Source organism: Spermophilus citellus (assembly GCF_964194105.1).
Source record: "Spermophilus citellus genome assembly, chromosome: 2".
NCBI classification, from domain to species: domain Eukaryota; kingdom Metazoa; phylum Chordata; class Mammalia; order Rodentia; family Sciuridae; genus Spermophilus; species Spermophilus citellus.
In genome coordinates this window covers 194,977,174-194,991,528 of record NC_138183.1, presented here as the reverse complement: position 1 = coordinate 194,991,528, position 14,355 = coordinate 194,977,174, and the positions used below count along the sequence as shown (strand labels likewise).

Here is a 14,355-nt window from a genome sequence, read left to right as displayed (position 1 = left end):
CCCCTTCCTTCAGGAGCACACATGGCTACTCCTGAAAGGGGAAAACATGCTGCAATCAGGAACGGAGCCAAGAGAGACTCCTCCAACATAGGGCAGTGGAGGTCCTTAGGCCTGACTCAAGAAAGCCTCCTTCTCTGGGCCTAACTTCCTCCTTGGCCAAGAAGAGATGCAGCACACAGCAGTAATGCAGACTCACAGCAGGTGCTTGGTCCAGGGCTGCTCCCTTCTCCTCTTAGAGCCCCAGGGTTTCAAAGCACATTGCTGTACTGTGCTACCTTCTAGATATCACCACCTGCAGTCAAAGGCAGAGCTAGGTCCTGCTCCACTCCCCAGCAGAGCAAAACCTAAGCCTATTCAGAGAGAGGGATGAGCAATCCATGGCTGCCCCCTGGTGGCCCATAGCAGCCCCTGCAGCCAGCCCCTAAGCCAGGGCAGTATGAGCCTAGCAGGAGGCAACTCCAGTTTCACCCACTCTATGGGACTCTGCGGGTACCCAGGCCTCCCCACTGAGCAGGATCACAAGAGTCAGGGGTCGATGGCCCATTCTTGATCAGCTTTGCCCAGCTCTACTGGCTGAGGCAGGGAGGTCAGCAGGTCTGTTCACTGATAACGAGGCTCTAGGAAAGACGGGAATCTGGCACCTTCCCCAAGAGTCCCAAATCTATCTGTGAACAGCTTATTATCTCCCCTGCTGGTTAAGATCTTGTCTGCTTTGAGAAGATGGCCAGGCAATATCCAACAAGGGCAGCTCCCTGAAGCAAGATGAGTCCTACCTCTGGAGGAGTGTGCTCAGGGGCTAAGGAGGACCCGAGGCTCTCCTTTTGAGTTTACTAAAACTTTTGGGAATCCATGGCCTTGTGCCTCCTTCCCTGAGTCACTGACTTGCATACCCAGGCCCTGGCTCAGACTGCAACAGGGGCAGGGGCTCAAGCCAATTTCAGTCCAGCCTGGCTGCACAGTGGGACAAGCGATGGCACAGAGCCAGGCCAGGGCTTGGCCTGGGGCAGGGAGAAGTGTCTAATCAGCTCAGGGTCCAGAAAGAGCTGCATCCAGGCTCCCAGCCTCAGAGAACTAAGCACCCACCTCTGTGCTTCCAGACCAACTGTCCCCACCTGCCCCAGGACACGCAATCCCCCCAACCAATCACAGGCCTCAGCAACACAGGGTAAAATATACAGATATATTTATATTATCAAAAAAACCCCAAAGTGGGGAAGCCCAGACTGGAAGGGGGGCTAAAGTTCCCAAAGTTCAGCTCTCAGTCCTGTAGAAACTTCCCTAAGAGTTCCCTTCCTGCCTGGCTGAGTGCTCCTTTAAGGCCCCACTTCCTATGGCTCTGGAGTCTGTGCAAAGGGGTAGGCTCCCTTCCAGCGGGGGCCCAGGGCCTCCAGACTCTGAAAGGTTGATGTCCTCCAGAATTCCTGGTTCTGCCCATCTCTCCAACCCCACAAACTCAGGGTGGGTGATACTGGGGTGAGCAAGCTAGGCCAGGAGGGCTGCACACCTGAAGAGCCAGAAGGGTCCCTCCCTGGGCAGACCCCAAGTCCCCGCACCCCTGCCAGGAAGCCTCATGCTGTGGTCAGGATGTGGGATGTGGGGTACAGCTTCCTCATGCGCCCCCTGCTGGCTCACACCAGGAATGCAGGGCATGAGGGTGTCTGGACAGGAAGGTCGCAGTCGAGGCAGCAGAGTCAGTCCCACAGCCAGGCTGGTTGAGTGCTCAGACATTGCGGAGGAGCTGTAGGAAGCAAGAAGCCCAGATTCTGTAAGTGCTTTGTGATGGTCGAGGAACCAGGCAGCTAGAAATGGAGGGGTGGCCACAGAAGCTTCACCAGCTGGTATCCCTAGGCCAGGTAGGGGGGCTTTTGAACCTACTCAGGAAGAGGATAGGTATTGAAGGCTACTCAAATAATAAAGAGTGGGGTGGAAGGCAGGCATCCATCGAGGTCCCCAGCCCCCTGCCCACAGGGACGAAGAGTCACTCACAGAAAGGGGGTCAGCAGCAAAGGCTGCCACACTCCGGCGCATTTCATTTTCACTGCCACGCAAGGGGATGAGTGATATGCTGCCCAGCCGGACCTCAGGGGCTGACCGGGACACACGCGAGGGTTCTGAGGGCCACACCAGGCCATCATGCTGGGGAACAGGGAAGAGGAGGGCTGCTGGGGTCTGGGCCATGCCTCAGCTCACCCAGACATTCAGCTCTGGATCCACCCACACTTCCCAGAAAAGCCTCCCGCTATGATCTGAGGTGACACCCTCAGCTTTGATCCCAGCCGATATGAGAAGCAGCTGTTAGCAGAACAGGACCATATCCCCAGCGAACAGCCAGATTCATTACTCAATGACTCTCATCTCCGGATCCACAAACCTCTCCAAGAATGCAGCACCAAAAAAATATTTCTCCAAGAGAAGAAACATGTTTGTGCCTCCTCAGCAGAAACCAAGAACTACAGAATCTACTGTTTCCCTTTAGGCCTTGACTACCAGGAAGCTCAGATCTAAAAAGAATGTAGGTAGAGGAAAGAACTCAACCCAGGATCCTGGTAGTTTTGTCTTCCTTTTCCCTAAACCATTCTGAGGTTCCAGATGAAAATCCTTGTTCTAACTCATCTGTTTTAAATCTGAGGAGCTTCTGTCCCGGCTCTGGCTCGGGGGTCATCACCACCCTGTTCCCTTCTATCTGCGCCACTGTAGCAGCCAACTCCCTGACCTCCTTACCCCAGGCTCTATGCTTCAGGTCCTTCTCCCCTACACACCCAGAGGGAATCTGAGAAGACTGCACACACACACACCCCTCTCTCCCTCTCCCTCTCTCTCTTCAAACTCTTCCACTACCTTCTGGGGCAAATTTAGCATCTGGGTGTGGCCTTTAAGGCTCTTGGGGCTCCTGCTCCTGACTCCCTTTCCAGGGCCAACTTCTGGCCCTCCTGGCTTCTCCCTTTACACCCCACTGGACAAACTGTACTTCTCTTTCAAGTCTCCAGATCTTTGCATACACTCTTCCCTCTGCCTGGAAGCCATTCCTCTCCTGGTAAACCCTCCCCCATGCCCAGAGACTCAGCTCCCATGACACCCTCTCCCTGGAGTCCCCCTCCCACTCGAAGCCCACCCGGTTAGATTCCTGGGCTTCCTTCTCCCACCACAACACAGATCGCATTAGAATATAACAAATCACTTCTGGGCCTGTTTTTCTTCCTGCCTGGGGAGTGCCCCAAAGGGCAGGGGCCTATGTGCTGTCCCTAGCAGGCCTGGTTCAGGGATGGACTATGCAGGCACTAGGAAGGGCTTACTGAACATACAGGTATATGAATTAAAAACAAGTAGAAATCTCCTTGAAGCAATGGATGGCCTGAGGGAAGCAAGTGCACCCTTCTCTATAGCAGAGCCTCCCACACCCCCTGCCCCTGGTACCTGCACAAAAAAGAAGGTGGCAAACCACTCCCGGAGCTCCATCTGTGTGTCACAGCAGAGGTACCTGCAGGGAGAGCACAGGTCTGGACACTGCCAAGGGCCTGGCTTGAAGGGGAGTTACCCTGCCCATCTCCCCAGCCCACAGTCACCCAGAAAGTAAGTCACAGAGCTGGGCAGTGAGGGGAGACCCAATTGAGGGGCCCATGCTACCACCTCTCCTCAGCCCGGGGTCTCAGGATGGGGCCCTTGCTCACCACTGCTGCTTCTCATGTTTCTCTGTCTCGTGCACCACTGTGAAGCCCCAGCTGCAGAGGAGGGGTGGGGGGGTGGGGTCATTTGACAGCCTGCAGCTTCCTCACAAGGGTAGCATGCCTTGGTTGCTGCCTCTCTCTCAGCCCCCACTAACCACTAGGCCCCGAGCTCTCCAATCTCTACCAGAGGCCTGGGCTAGGGTCACAGTTCAGGAGTAGAGCACTAATTTACCATGCTCAGGACTCTGGGTTTGAGCCCAGGCACCACAAAAAAAAAAAAAAAAAAAAAAAAAAAAAATTACTATGTCCTGTTCCAGGCCTGCCCTAGACCCAGAAATAGCCAGGCACAACCAGCAGCTGAAGAAAAAGTCAGAAAACCAAGTCTGGTGATTGCAACATGTAACCAAAGGTAAAAGTGGCAAGCATCACTTCCCAATGTTTTAAAATATACGATCACCCTTAGAAACAGGTGTACCCTCAGGGTCCCTTTTACACAGCTAAGAAAACTGAGGCACAGAAAGGCCCCAAAGAGAGTCAGAGACAGGATTTTAATCCAGGCCATGAGCAAGCACCAGAGCTCCTTGGACAACTTGTTAATTAAAATAGTGCTGCCCCCTCTGCACCTCAGTGGTGCATGCCTGTAGTCCCAGCCTCTTGGGAGGCTAAGGCAGGAGGATCAAAAGTTCAAAACCGGGCTGGGGTTGTATCTCAGTGGTAGAGCGCTTGCCTAGCACATGCAAGGCCCTGGGTTCAATCCTCAGCACCACATAAAAATAAATAAAAAAATAAAGATATCGTGTCCAACTACAACTAAAAAATAAATATTAAAAAAAAAAAGTTCAGGGCTGGGGATGTGGCTCAAGCGGTAGTGCGCTCGCCTGGCATGCGTGCGGCCCGGGTTCGATCCTCAGCACCACATACAAACAAAGATGTTGTGTCCACCGAGAACTAAAAAATAAATATTAAAAAAATTCTCTCTCTCTCTCTCTCCTCTCTCACTCTCTCTTTAAAAAAAAAAAAAAAAAAAAAGTTCAAAGCCAGCCTCAGCAACTTAGTGAGACTCTGTGATAAAACAAAAGGAACTGGGGATGTAGCTCAATCCCCCAATCCCAGGGGTGGTGGGGTGAGGAGCCTGAGTGCTGGGCCTCATCCCTAGAATCCAGGACTCAGGAGGGACCTGAGAATTTGTGTTTATAAGGTGTGTCCAAATGATACAGCTGGCCAAGGGGATGACAACTTCAGAACCATAACAATGACCCGTCAAGTTCAAATCCCCTGGTTGTGCTTCCTCATCAGTTCTGAGCCCTCACAGGCCCCAGTATCAGGCCTGTCTCCCCAGTTCCAGCTCACCAGGTGGGTGGCCGGAGTTTCTTCTTCACACCTAGGTAGACTTTAAGACTCTTGACAGGCCACTCCTTCTCAGGCCGGTGACTCTGGGGTGGGGAGGGGAGAAGAGGGCAACTTCAGTAAGGGCCAGCAGGCACAGGGACAGATCTTCACCCTAGGCACAACCCTCCTCCCGTTCCCCAGCCCCCTCTGCACCTCAGCACAGGGCACCTCCTCCAAGGAGCCTTCCTGCGGCATCCCTCCCTGTTCACAATCCAGCCTTAGTCCCCTGGCCTCTCTCCCTAAGGCAGCATCAGACAGTCAACCCTCAGTCCCTGAGGCAGCCAGCCCAGCTGGGATGTCCAGGACAGCAAATCCCAGCCCTACCCTGCTGTCCTGCACAGTGGAGAACTGACTCGTAGCATCGCCTGAATCAGATAGTGCACGAGGGAGAACACTGAGCATCGTCCTCAGCACCAAGCTGGGAGAGGCGGGCATGATCTGAGCGCCTCAGCGGGCTGATTGTGTTACATTTGTCTTGGTTATTCACTCCTCACCCCTCCCTGCCCCACAGAGGCTCCAGGGTTGACCGTGTGAGCAGAAGGCTTGAGGATCAGCAGTTACTAGCTCTTTGGTTCCATGAGAAGAGCTCATGACTCAAGCCAAAGCAGAATGACTGTTCGGTAGACCAGAGGGAGAACTTCCCAATGATCTAGGACAGGAAGCAAGAGACCAATGTACTGGGGAGGGGCACCAGATCATTGACACACTCCTCTCTGGGCCCGCCTCTGCATATGGGTCTGGCTTAGAAGGAGCAGGCTGGCTCAGAGGCAAGGGGATGAGAGCAATGACCCCCAAGGAAGAGGCTGTTTGGAGATGAAGCTAATGAGCCTTCCTCCTGCTCTTGAGTCCATTTGCTTGAAGCCCTCCCCATGCCAGGCACCTGTGGAGCCAGCAGGGGCACCAGGACAGATGGCAGGGCAGGAGGATCCACTTACAACCAAAACTGGGGGACCAACACTGAGCCACCCTGACTTTGTTCCCACCATTGCTCCCAGCCACCCCCAGGCATGGCTCCTCAGCAGGAGCAAAGAGAAGACTAGGGCAAGGCCAAGGGAGCTGGGAAGACTCACAAAAAAGATGGGCCATCTAGGGACTGGAGACTTCCATGCTGTCCCAGGATGTAGGGTTTAGGAGGGCCTGAGTAGGGACTTTCCAGGAACTCCCTGACAACCAGGGCCTACCGAGGAGCCCCATGTCCTATACAGACAGCACCTGACCTGATAATCGCCATCTACTCAACAGGACCTGGAACAAACCTGGTTCTACATGTGGGAGGAGCAGGGCTCGCAGGTAAGGAGGAAGCTGAGCAGGAGGGAGGGAAATGAAGCCACAGATGTGGGAAAAATGAGGGGCGGGGAGAAAACAGCAAGGGTGAAAGGTGAACAGGGAGAGCAAAGGCCAGTGGGCTGAGGAGATCAGCCTACAAACTGGGAGACCTGGTGGTGGGTGTGGAAGACCAAGACAGGCCACGATGGAGAGTAAGCTGCAGGCCAGCAAAACACAGGCTCGGACACGACGGAGGAAGGCCGTGGGGAAACGCAGCTATGGGTAAACAGGGAATCGTGCTGAGTGGGAGGGAAAAGAACTAGGAGCAAGGAGTAAAAGAAGTCAGGGTGGAAGGTACAGGTCCATGGTGTGACAGTAATGACCCTCTTGGCCAGGTCAAGCATGTTAATGAGGCTGAGGCTCCCTGAAAATCTGAAAACAATCCTCAGGCCCACACTTCCTTGGGATATGAGGAGTGTGGCTACGTGTAGACCATGGGAGGGAGGCCAAGACAGGAAGGCTGAGGGTGTTGTGGGGTCAGGGAGTATCAGTCAACACAATCTCCTTTTGAGAATAAATCCCACAAGAATTTGACTTCTAGTACCTCATGTTTCTGGCATCTCTGAGGGACAAGGTCACAGGCAGAGAACACAGTTCACCCCTGATGCTCAAGGATCTCTGCTAGAACCAAGATCTTTCTAGAATGTGCATTTCCCGGTGTCTCAGGGCACTTAACAATGGGAGACCCCAGGATGAGGCCTGGTTGTTCATGGAGACTGACTCACCTGGGATGTCCAAATTCCAAATATTTGGTTGCCCCATAAAGCAATTAATACTAGAATTACCAACGCCTCAGTGGCCAAGCCACACCTCACTGTGAGCTTCTGCCTGGCCAGATGCACTGGCTGTCACTGGGGTGTGGAGAACATTACTGAACAGCCCTCCCCGCCATGTCCTTGAGTTCCTAAACTTCTAGGAATAGAAAATATGAGTTCCATAGCTCAGACTCCATTCTGTCACCTGGAGGTGGCCAAGGGCAAGTCACCAAAAGCCAGTCTTCTTACCTGTGCAGGCAGAGAATACCCCTCTCCTCACAGGACAGTAGTGTGGGCCACATGTCTCAGAATGTGAAGGGCAGGCATCACTCCTGGCTCATAAACATCAGATCTTCCCTTTTCCTAGATTTCCTACCTTCTCCCTTCCATGTGGACGGACCAGCAGCTGCCTTTCCAGGAGCCTCAGACACTCTCCCTTCCCTCTGCCCACATTGATGGTCTTGCTCTGCTCCACGGTGTTAACTAAGCACCTCTCAAGGGAGGAGCCAGGGAGGTGACATCCCAGAACTATGGGGGACTGAGTGGAAGGACAGATAGGCTTAGAAGTGAAGATGTGATCACAGAGGGCAGCAAAGAGAAGAGGAGGTGTTCTTCAGGAGGCCAGACTGTATTAATACAGGTAAACATGCAAAGATGAGGAGGTGAGGGTCCTGCTCCATCCATGGAAACCAGGCCTGTCCATATGTCCTCAGGAGATGCAACGGGCAGGAAAAGGGTAAAGACACTGGTGGATCAGCTGTGGGAGCTCAAGCTAGACCACTGGGCTTGGAACCATGCCTCTCTGGCCTGTTTCTGCAGAATATCTGTGCTCTGTGGCCCCAGAGACATAGCTGGGACCCACAGGGGCATCATGGGAGGCAGATTCTCAGCTGGAGCAGAGTATGCACATTCTCCTAGATAGAAAAATCCCATTAAGGATAGGGAGGCCTCAAGGGAGGGGTGGAGAGCTCCATTCTCCCTGGGGTATGCCAAGGAAAGCTGAGCGACCAGCTGAAGGGGCTGCAGAGGACATAACCACCACAGACAGGAATGCCTACAAGCCTCTTTCATGCCATCCCCCACCCCCAGCATGTTAGGATCAGGAAATGGCAAGGACATTCTGATAACCCAGGGTTTGAAAGAGTGACTCCAAGTTGATGGGAGATGAGGATCAGAGCCCTGATTCAAGCTTTGGGGTCTCCATTACTGCTTCATAATTTCTACACTGAATCCTACAGAAAATTCTAATAGAGCATCACACTGATAAGGGACCCTGTCTTAGGAAAAGGACCCTGGGATGGAGTTACAGATTAAGGACAGAGCTTGGGTCCCAGGTCCCAGGGTGGGGGGCCAGTGTACACTGGCAAGGGGGCAGGGAACCATGCCTGAAGACAGCTGGGAGCCCTGCAGTATCCCATACTCCCATCCAGCTCGCCTGGCCCCCAGGCGGTGTAAGGCAGCTAAGAGCACACAGCTACTCACGGTCTCAGGGGCCCCGCTCCACAGCCTCTGGCTCTGTTTGATAGAGGATCAAGGGTTATGGAAAAAGTCGTCCGAGGTCTAGAACCAGGACAGTGTGTGCACTGATGCACAGGGGCATGGCATTTATGTGCAGAAGTTGGGGGTCACTTAGATACTGTGGTATCTGGTCTGGGACAACACCCAGCATGTAGATGGAGCAGGTATGGAGAGAGGGATGGAAGGCCTTGGACCTGGCAAGGCAGGCCTAGACCATGGCCTGGGACTGTCATGTTGGAGCAAGTTCCTGGGGTGCTGTGATAGGCACAGGCACGGTAAAACAGCATGTTGTGATATGATGGCACCAGGTACCATGGCTTAATGGGGTACAGGGCACAGTGGAGTGGCCACCCAGGCCTTCAGCGGGAGGATCTCTGGGAATCTACAGTTCTCCCCCACTGCTGTGCTATCCCAAGACCCCAAGGTAGGGAGACTGCCACTTGCAGATCAAGGGGAATATATGTGCTTAGGTGTCTGAGCACACTCAGGATGCAGGCGCCCATCTCAGAGGAAGACTCAGCTCCACTTACCCGAACCTCCTTGTAGAGCCGCAGGCAGCTGCTGTTGAGGATGAAGTAGCGATCGTGGAAGCCGCCTGAGGGCAGCCCCAGACCCAGGAGGCTACGGTCCTCGCGGAACTTCATCATGCCATGCTTGGTGTCACCCACACGGCTGGCTGGGAGAGGACTGGAGTGGGCATGAGCTGCACCAACCACACCCCCAGGTCCACATGCTCCAGGGCCAGATCCTCACATGAAGGAAACTGTCTCATCCTGTCTCCATAGGGTTACCAACTTGGTGCTCTGCATCAGAGCTGCTCCTCCCTGGTGCCACCAGGTCCCTCCCACAGGCTCTGGATAAAGAAACTCCCCCAGCCTGCCCCACCCTGCCAGCCCCACCTACCCAGGTACAGCAGCATGGCCTCCATGGCCTGGTGCTTCTTCACCACCAGATGGCTGTCTGTGCCCAGGCTGTGCAGGATTGGAAGCACCTTTTCGGCAAAGTGCAGGGGCCGCTCTGGGGAAAAGTCACACCCACTGTCACTAACATCACATGGCTGGACATCACCAAGAGCCAGCATGTGAGCACATACCTATTGTTCACTTCCGGGTCCACTAGCAACACAACAAACCACCATCATGACGACCCTTCCCACAACCACACTTCTGGCTGGACACTCCTGACTGTGACCAAAACCAAGCCCATGGTCATCCCCACGTGTCCAATCAGCAGCACTGCCACCAGTCAAGCCGCTCAAGCCAGAAATGCTCCTCTGCTCCCGCCACCCCTCAGCATGGCAAATCTGCTCTGTCCCTCTCCACTATCCCACCCTGTCCACATTACTGGCATCTTCTTAGACTACTACTAAGACCTTCAAAGTGGCCTCCTGCATGTGTTCTCATTTCTCTTGTCCCACCTCTCCCCCAGCATCAAGGCCTTGCATGGTCAGACCTGTGTGGCCACCTCTGCCTCCATCTCCAGCCACCCCCAGCCACACCCTCTCACTGCTTCCACCTCCTTGGAGGGGCTGGCCTTGCCCACACAGGGCTTTTGCCTGTGCTGTTCCTGCTGTCTGGGAGCACTTTCCCCCCAGCTTCACCAAATAACTTCCATCTTCCTCCACATCTGGCTTAAAGAATCCAAAGCCAGAGACCCTGTCATAAGCTCTGGTGACTCCTGGGACCTTTCCTCTACACCAGTTAACATGGCGTCTGTTTTCTCAGTGTGCTCATGGAATTAATGGATCAATGTCTCCATCCACACCAGACTGACCCCCACAAGGGTAGGGATGGTTAGCCTGGCCCCTCAGCCCAGTGCCTGGCACTCAACAAACAGCAGTGAAACATAACCCTCCACTGATGCCGCGCCCCCTTGCTCAGCCCCTTGCACCACCCAGGCCCTCCACACCATCAAAGCCACCCTCACCTACACCGCCATCCCCTGCATGAAGGGTCACCACTACCTACCACTCTCCTTACCACCAAGAATGGTGTGGCCCACGAATCCCCTACCAAACTCAGCACTGTCACTCCTACAAGCAGCATCACTCTCTGACACCTGTGAAAACCTCGTCAGCTGACACATCTACCCCTTCACTATCAGCCTCCTATATTAGCCCTGTTACAGTCTTCACCTCAACCCCTACCAGCTCCCTGTCACCACCATCACAGAGACCACAGTCTTCACCAGTGTGTGATAGCAACGGGTGTCATCACAACCCTTTTCACACCATAGTTGCTATACTGCAAGGGAAGGAGGACAGATGGGCTGCAGATCAGACGAGACGGGCCACACCGTGTGTTCTACCAGTCCTGGTGGCCACCTACCTGCCTCCTCCTTCTCACTGACTTCAAAGCAAGTCCAGTAGTCCTTCTCCCTGATGCCCACATTCCGGCGGTCCAGGATCTCCAGGGTAAGCTCCTCAGCTGTCATGGATGCAGGGATCTGCAGTGACCAAGAAGATCAGCCTACCCTGGCCCCAATCCTACTCTGTTACCACCTTACTGTGTGATTCAGGCCTAACCCCATCCCTCTCAGCGTCTTCTGAGTCCTAGGATGCGGAGGGGTGTCTCAGAGGGTCCTGATGAGTAGGGGAAGAGACAGGACCAGGACCAGTACCTGGTCCCAAACTGGGCTCTCCTTGGGATGGAAGCTGTGCTCCCTGGTAATGTGGGTCTGCCCCTCGCCCAGCCTACCTCTACTGGCCCCTTGGCCTCTAGGTCCCCAGCCCCCACCTTGACATGCTGCTCTGTTTCTGCCTTCTTCTCTTCCAGGTACACTGTGCAGATGAAGTCACCAGCATGCTGCAGGGAGACAGGGCTCAGATGGAGGTCTGGGCAGCAGGTACAGGCAGCCAGCCTGAGATCCCGCCCAGGCCCTGGCCTCCACCTGAGTCCCACTGGCAGTGCCAGCCACTCTCATCTTCACAATGGCAGTGATCTCCTCTCTCTGCTTCCTCAGCTCCTCCTCGTCCACCTGGGGAGGGGAAAGGGAAAAGGAAAATGATTGCTGCCATCTGAGAGGCTCAGCCCTCCACTCCCCCCTTCCACGGCCTGGGGACGCACACTAAACACCACCACGTAATGGCTAATAAGGTCTTCCACCACCCGGCCAGCTTTGTAGTCCTGCCCATCTGTCTGGAAGAGCGTAGGCCCAAACACAATAGCCAGGTTGTGTGTGTTCATCTGGTTCGTGTCTGAGAAGCACTGGACACTGGAGAGGGGAGAACAGAGGCCATGAGTGAGGAGTCCAGTCCAGAACTTCCCTGTCCCATCTTCTTAGTTCCTGAGAGATCCAAGACTGGCCACTAGAACGACCAGGAAGGTCCTGGTCAGAGTAGACCCCTAGTTAAGGGTGGAAGGGAACATGTCTAGGGTCCTGGCAAAGAGTAGAGATGGGCAGCTGGGAAATCTAGACAAGTTACCTGAAAAATCCTCTACTCTCCCATCCCACAGGAAGTAAAGTTGAGATCAGGACAGATCATAGTCAATACTCAGTCCCCAGGCCTACCTGGTTCCCAGGGGAGGGCAGGCAACCAGGGTGGGAGTAGAGGAACCTTCTCCACCCCTTCCCCCCACAGCCTTGCATCAGTATCAGCCCTCACCAGTACAGGTGGCTGATAAGGGCTTTCACGGTGGCCCGGTTGACACGGGGCAGATGCATCAGAAGCTCTCGGTACCTGGAAAGTTTCTCTTCCTCATCCTCAATCTCTGGTAGGGGAAAACAGATTGCGTCAGGGTCTTCTGCAGCCACCTCCTCTGACCTACCCTTTGGCAGCTCTGCCTCTCATACTGGTGACAGCACCCCCTGACCCTCCCAGTCAAAGCAGGCTAGGCACTCGGAAAAGACAAGGAATTACCTATCTCTGAGGGGCCTGTCTTCGTGCAGTGACAACAGAAGAAAGTGGGGCGGGAGCCCACCAGCAGAGGCAATGCCTAATCCAAGTGCATGACAGGGACCAGGAGAGAATTCAGAGATATAAGGGGACAAGGCTGGGCATGGACTGCAGGCTCACCCGAGGCCTCTAGCCAGGCCAGCCGTTGGGTGCGAGTGAAGAGCCCATCTGGCAGGTCGCGTAGGAAGCGTTTGAGTGCAGAGGAGACATCATCCACGTGCTGTTCGCCCTCCTTGAGGTGCACAGAGCGTGCATCCTGCCGCAGGCTCTCCAATAGCCGCTGTGTCTTTGATGTCTGGCCACACTTGCGATAGATGCCCTCAGAGGTCAAGCCTGGGGAGGGGCCAGGGACATGCAGCTACTTTCAGAGGGATCCTGGCCACTGGGGGCTGGGTATCTGAGGGGTGGAGCCTGGGCAATAGGGGAGGGGCTCACCACACTGCGTGATATAGTCCACACAACGGTAAACAATCACAGGGATGTCTGAGTCCCCAAGCTGCTGCTCAGACAGTGTGTCCCCCAAGCTGGCTGCTGCTTTCTGGATGGCCCCCAGCCAACCCGTGAAGTCCAGCCGCCGCTCTCCTTGGATGTACAAGGTCCTGGAACAGGGACAGTCACTCACTGCCCTACCTCGGTCTATCCCCTGTCCCACCTCTTCCCATGCCTGTCAGACCCTCTCAGCCTTCTCAGAGCCCAAGGGCAGCAGTGACTCACCTCCTTCGCTCCACCAGCACCAGCACCTGGTTCTCACTGTCACCTTGGATGGCTGTGGAGAGGCCAGTCAAGGTGAGGCCCAGTCCCTGGTCATTATCCCCAACCTGATCTCTCCAGAGACTTTCTGAGCACACCCACTCCGCAGCATTCACCCGCCCACCTGGAGGATCACTAAGATGCACCCCAAGGGCAGAAGAAGACAAGGGAGGACAGGCTGGCTCCTTCTGGCCAAGCCAGGATAGGGTTCAGACTTCCAGGCAGGGGCTGGGATAGGGTGCCCTGGAGGTTAGGGGTCCAGGCCCGAGTCCACGCACAAAGTTCCTGCAGTCTCCGTAGCTGCAATGGCTCTTCGCAGGGTCCCTCTGGAAAGACAGCATGGAGCTCAGAGCCAGTGAGGGCAAACCAGCCTTCCTGGGCACGCTGGAGGCTCAAACCAGCTTTGTAGGGTAGCCGCCCAAGCCGCTCAAAATCCCGGGTCAGCAGATCCTCAGCCAAGGGAGACACGAATGCCTGGTGAGGAAGATGGCCACAAGAGACCCCATCAGCCAACAGCACTGCCTGTCCAGGTACCCCAGCTCCATGGCTTGGAGCAAGAGCCCTCTTCCCACCCAGCTGCTTCCTCTTCTCTTCCAGGAGGAACCCAACAGTGATGAAGCTTTGGTATCATGCCCATCCACTCAGATGTATCCTCCTCTGGAAACCTTCCCAGACACCGCCAGGGATGTCCCTGCTCTGGGCCTCCACGGTGCCAAGCATTCTGGCTTCTGTTATGGCGCTGACTACACTGTTGTTGCTGTCTGGACCCATCTGTCTCCCTGACCCACATGGGAGCTACTGAAGAGCCAGGACCAAGTGGCTCATCAGGTCCCCTGAACTCTGAGCACTGATCCTCAGGGCCCAGCCACTGACCAACAAACAAGTGAATGATAAAAAGAACTCTAGGCTTTCACAATACAGGGGACCCCAGAGGGCACTTGGCTCTAGTTTCCAAGGTAGGGCTCTTTTCTGGAGGCTTCCTGACTCCTTCCTCTAGCCTCTGCTTACATGCCTTTAGCAACAAGAAGCCTCCCCTGATCACTACAGATGCAGCATT

The 14,355-nt window shown here is 54.8% G+C and overlaps 1 protein-coding gene across 6 annotated transcripts in view; it reads right to left on the bottom strand.

Moving 5' to 3' along the window:
* Positions 1–1,166: 1,166 nt before the first annotated feature.
* Positions 1,167–14,355, bottom strand: part of ARAP1 (ArfGAP with RhoGAP domain, ankyrin repeat and PH domain 1) — a 65,805-nt gene continuing 52,616 nt past the window's right edge. For 4 of the 6 annotated variants that reach the window (XM_081282324.1, XM_081282327.1, XM_081282325.1 and 1 more), the window contains 17 exons: positions 13,577–13,772; positions 13,263–13,314; positions 12,984–13,147; positions 12,669–12,881; positions 12,258–12,363; positions 11,719–11,866; positions 11,543–11,629; positions 11,389–11,457; positions 10,981–11,098; positions 9,557–9,670; positions 9,184–9,329; positions 8,618–8,650; positions 5,016–5,098; positions 3,669–3,719; positions 3,415–3,478; positions 1,987–2,136; positions 1,167–1,738 (listed from right to left, as the gene is read on the bottom strand). In XM_081282324.1, the coding sequence (XP_081138450.1) occupies positions 1,721–1,738; positions 1,987–2,136; positions 3,415–3,478; positions 3,669–3,719; positions 5,016–5,098; positions 8,618–8,650; positions 9,184–9,329; positions 9,557–9,670; positions 10,981–11,098; positions 11,389–11,457; positions 11,543–11,629; positions 11,719–11,866; positions 12,258–12,363; positions 12,669–12,881; positions 12,984–13,147; positions 13,263–13,314; positions 13,577–13,772 (1,812 nt within the window). In that variant the 3' untranslated portion in view covers positions 1,167–1,720. The remainder of the gene's footprint in view (positions 1,739–1,986; positions 2,137–3,414; positions 3,479–3,668; positions 3,720–5,015; positions 5,099–8,617; positions 8,651–9,183; positions 9,330–9,556; positions 9,671–10,980; positions 11,099–11,388; positions 11,458–11,542; positions 11,630–11,718; positions 11,867–12,257; positions 12,364–12,668; positions 12,882–12,983; positions 13,148–13,262; positions 13,315–13,576; positions 13,773–14,355) is intronic. The other 2 variants (XM_081282326.1, XM_081282328.1) reach the window with 1 other exon arrangement.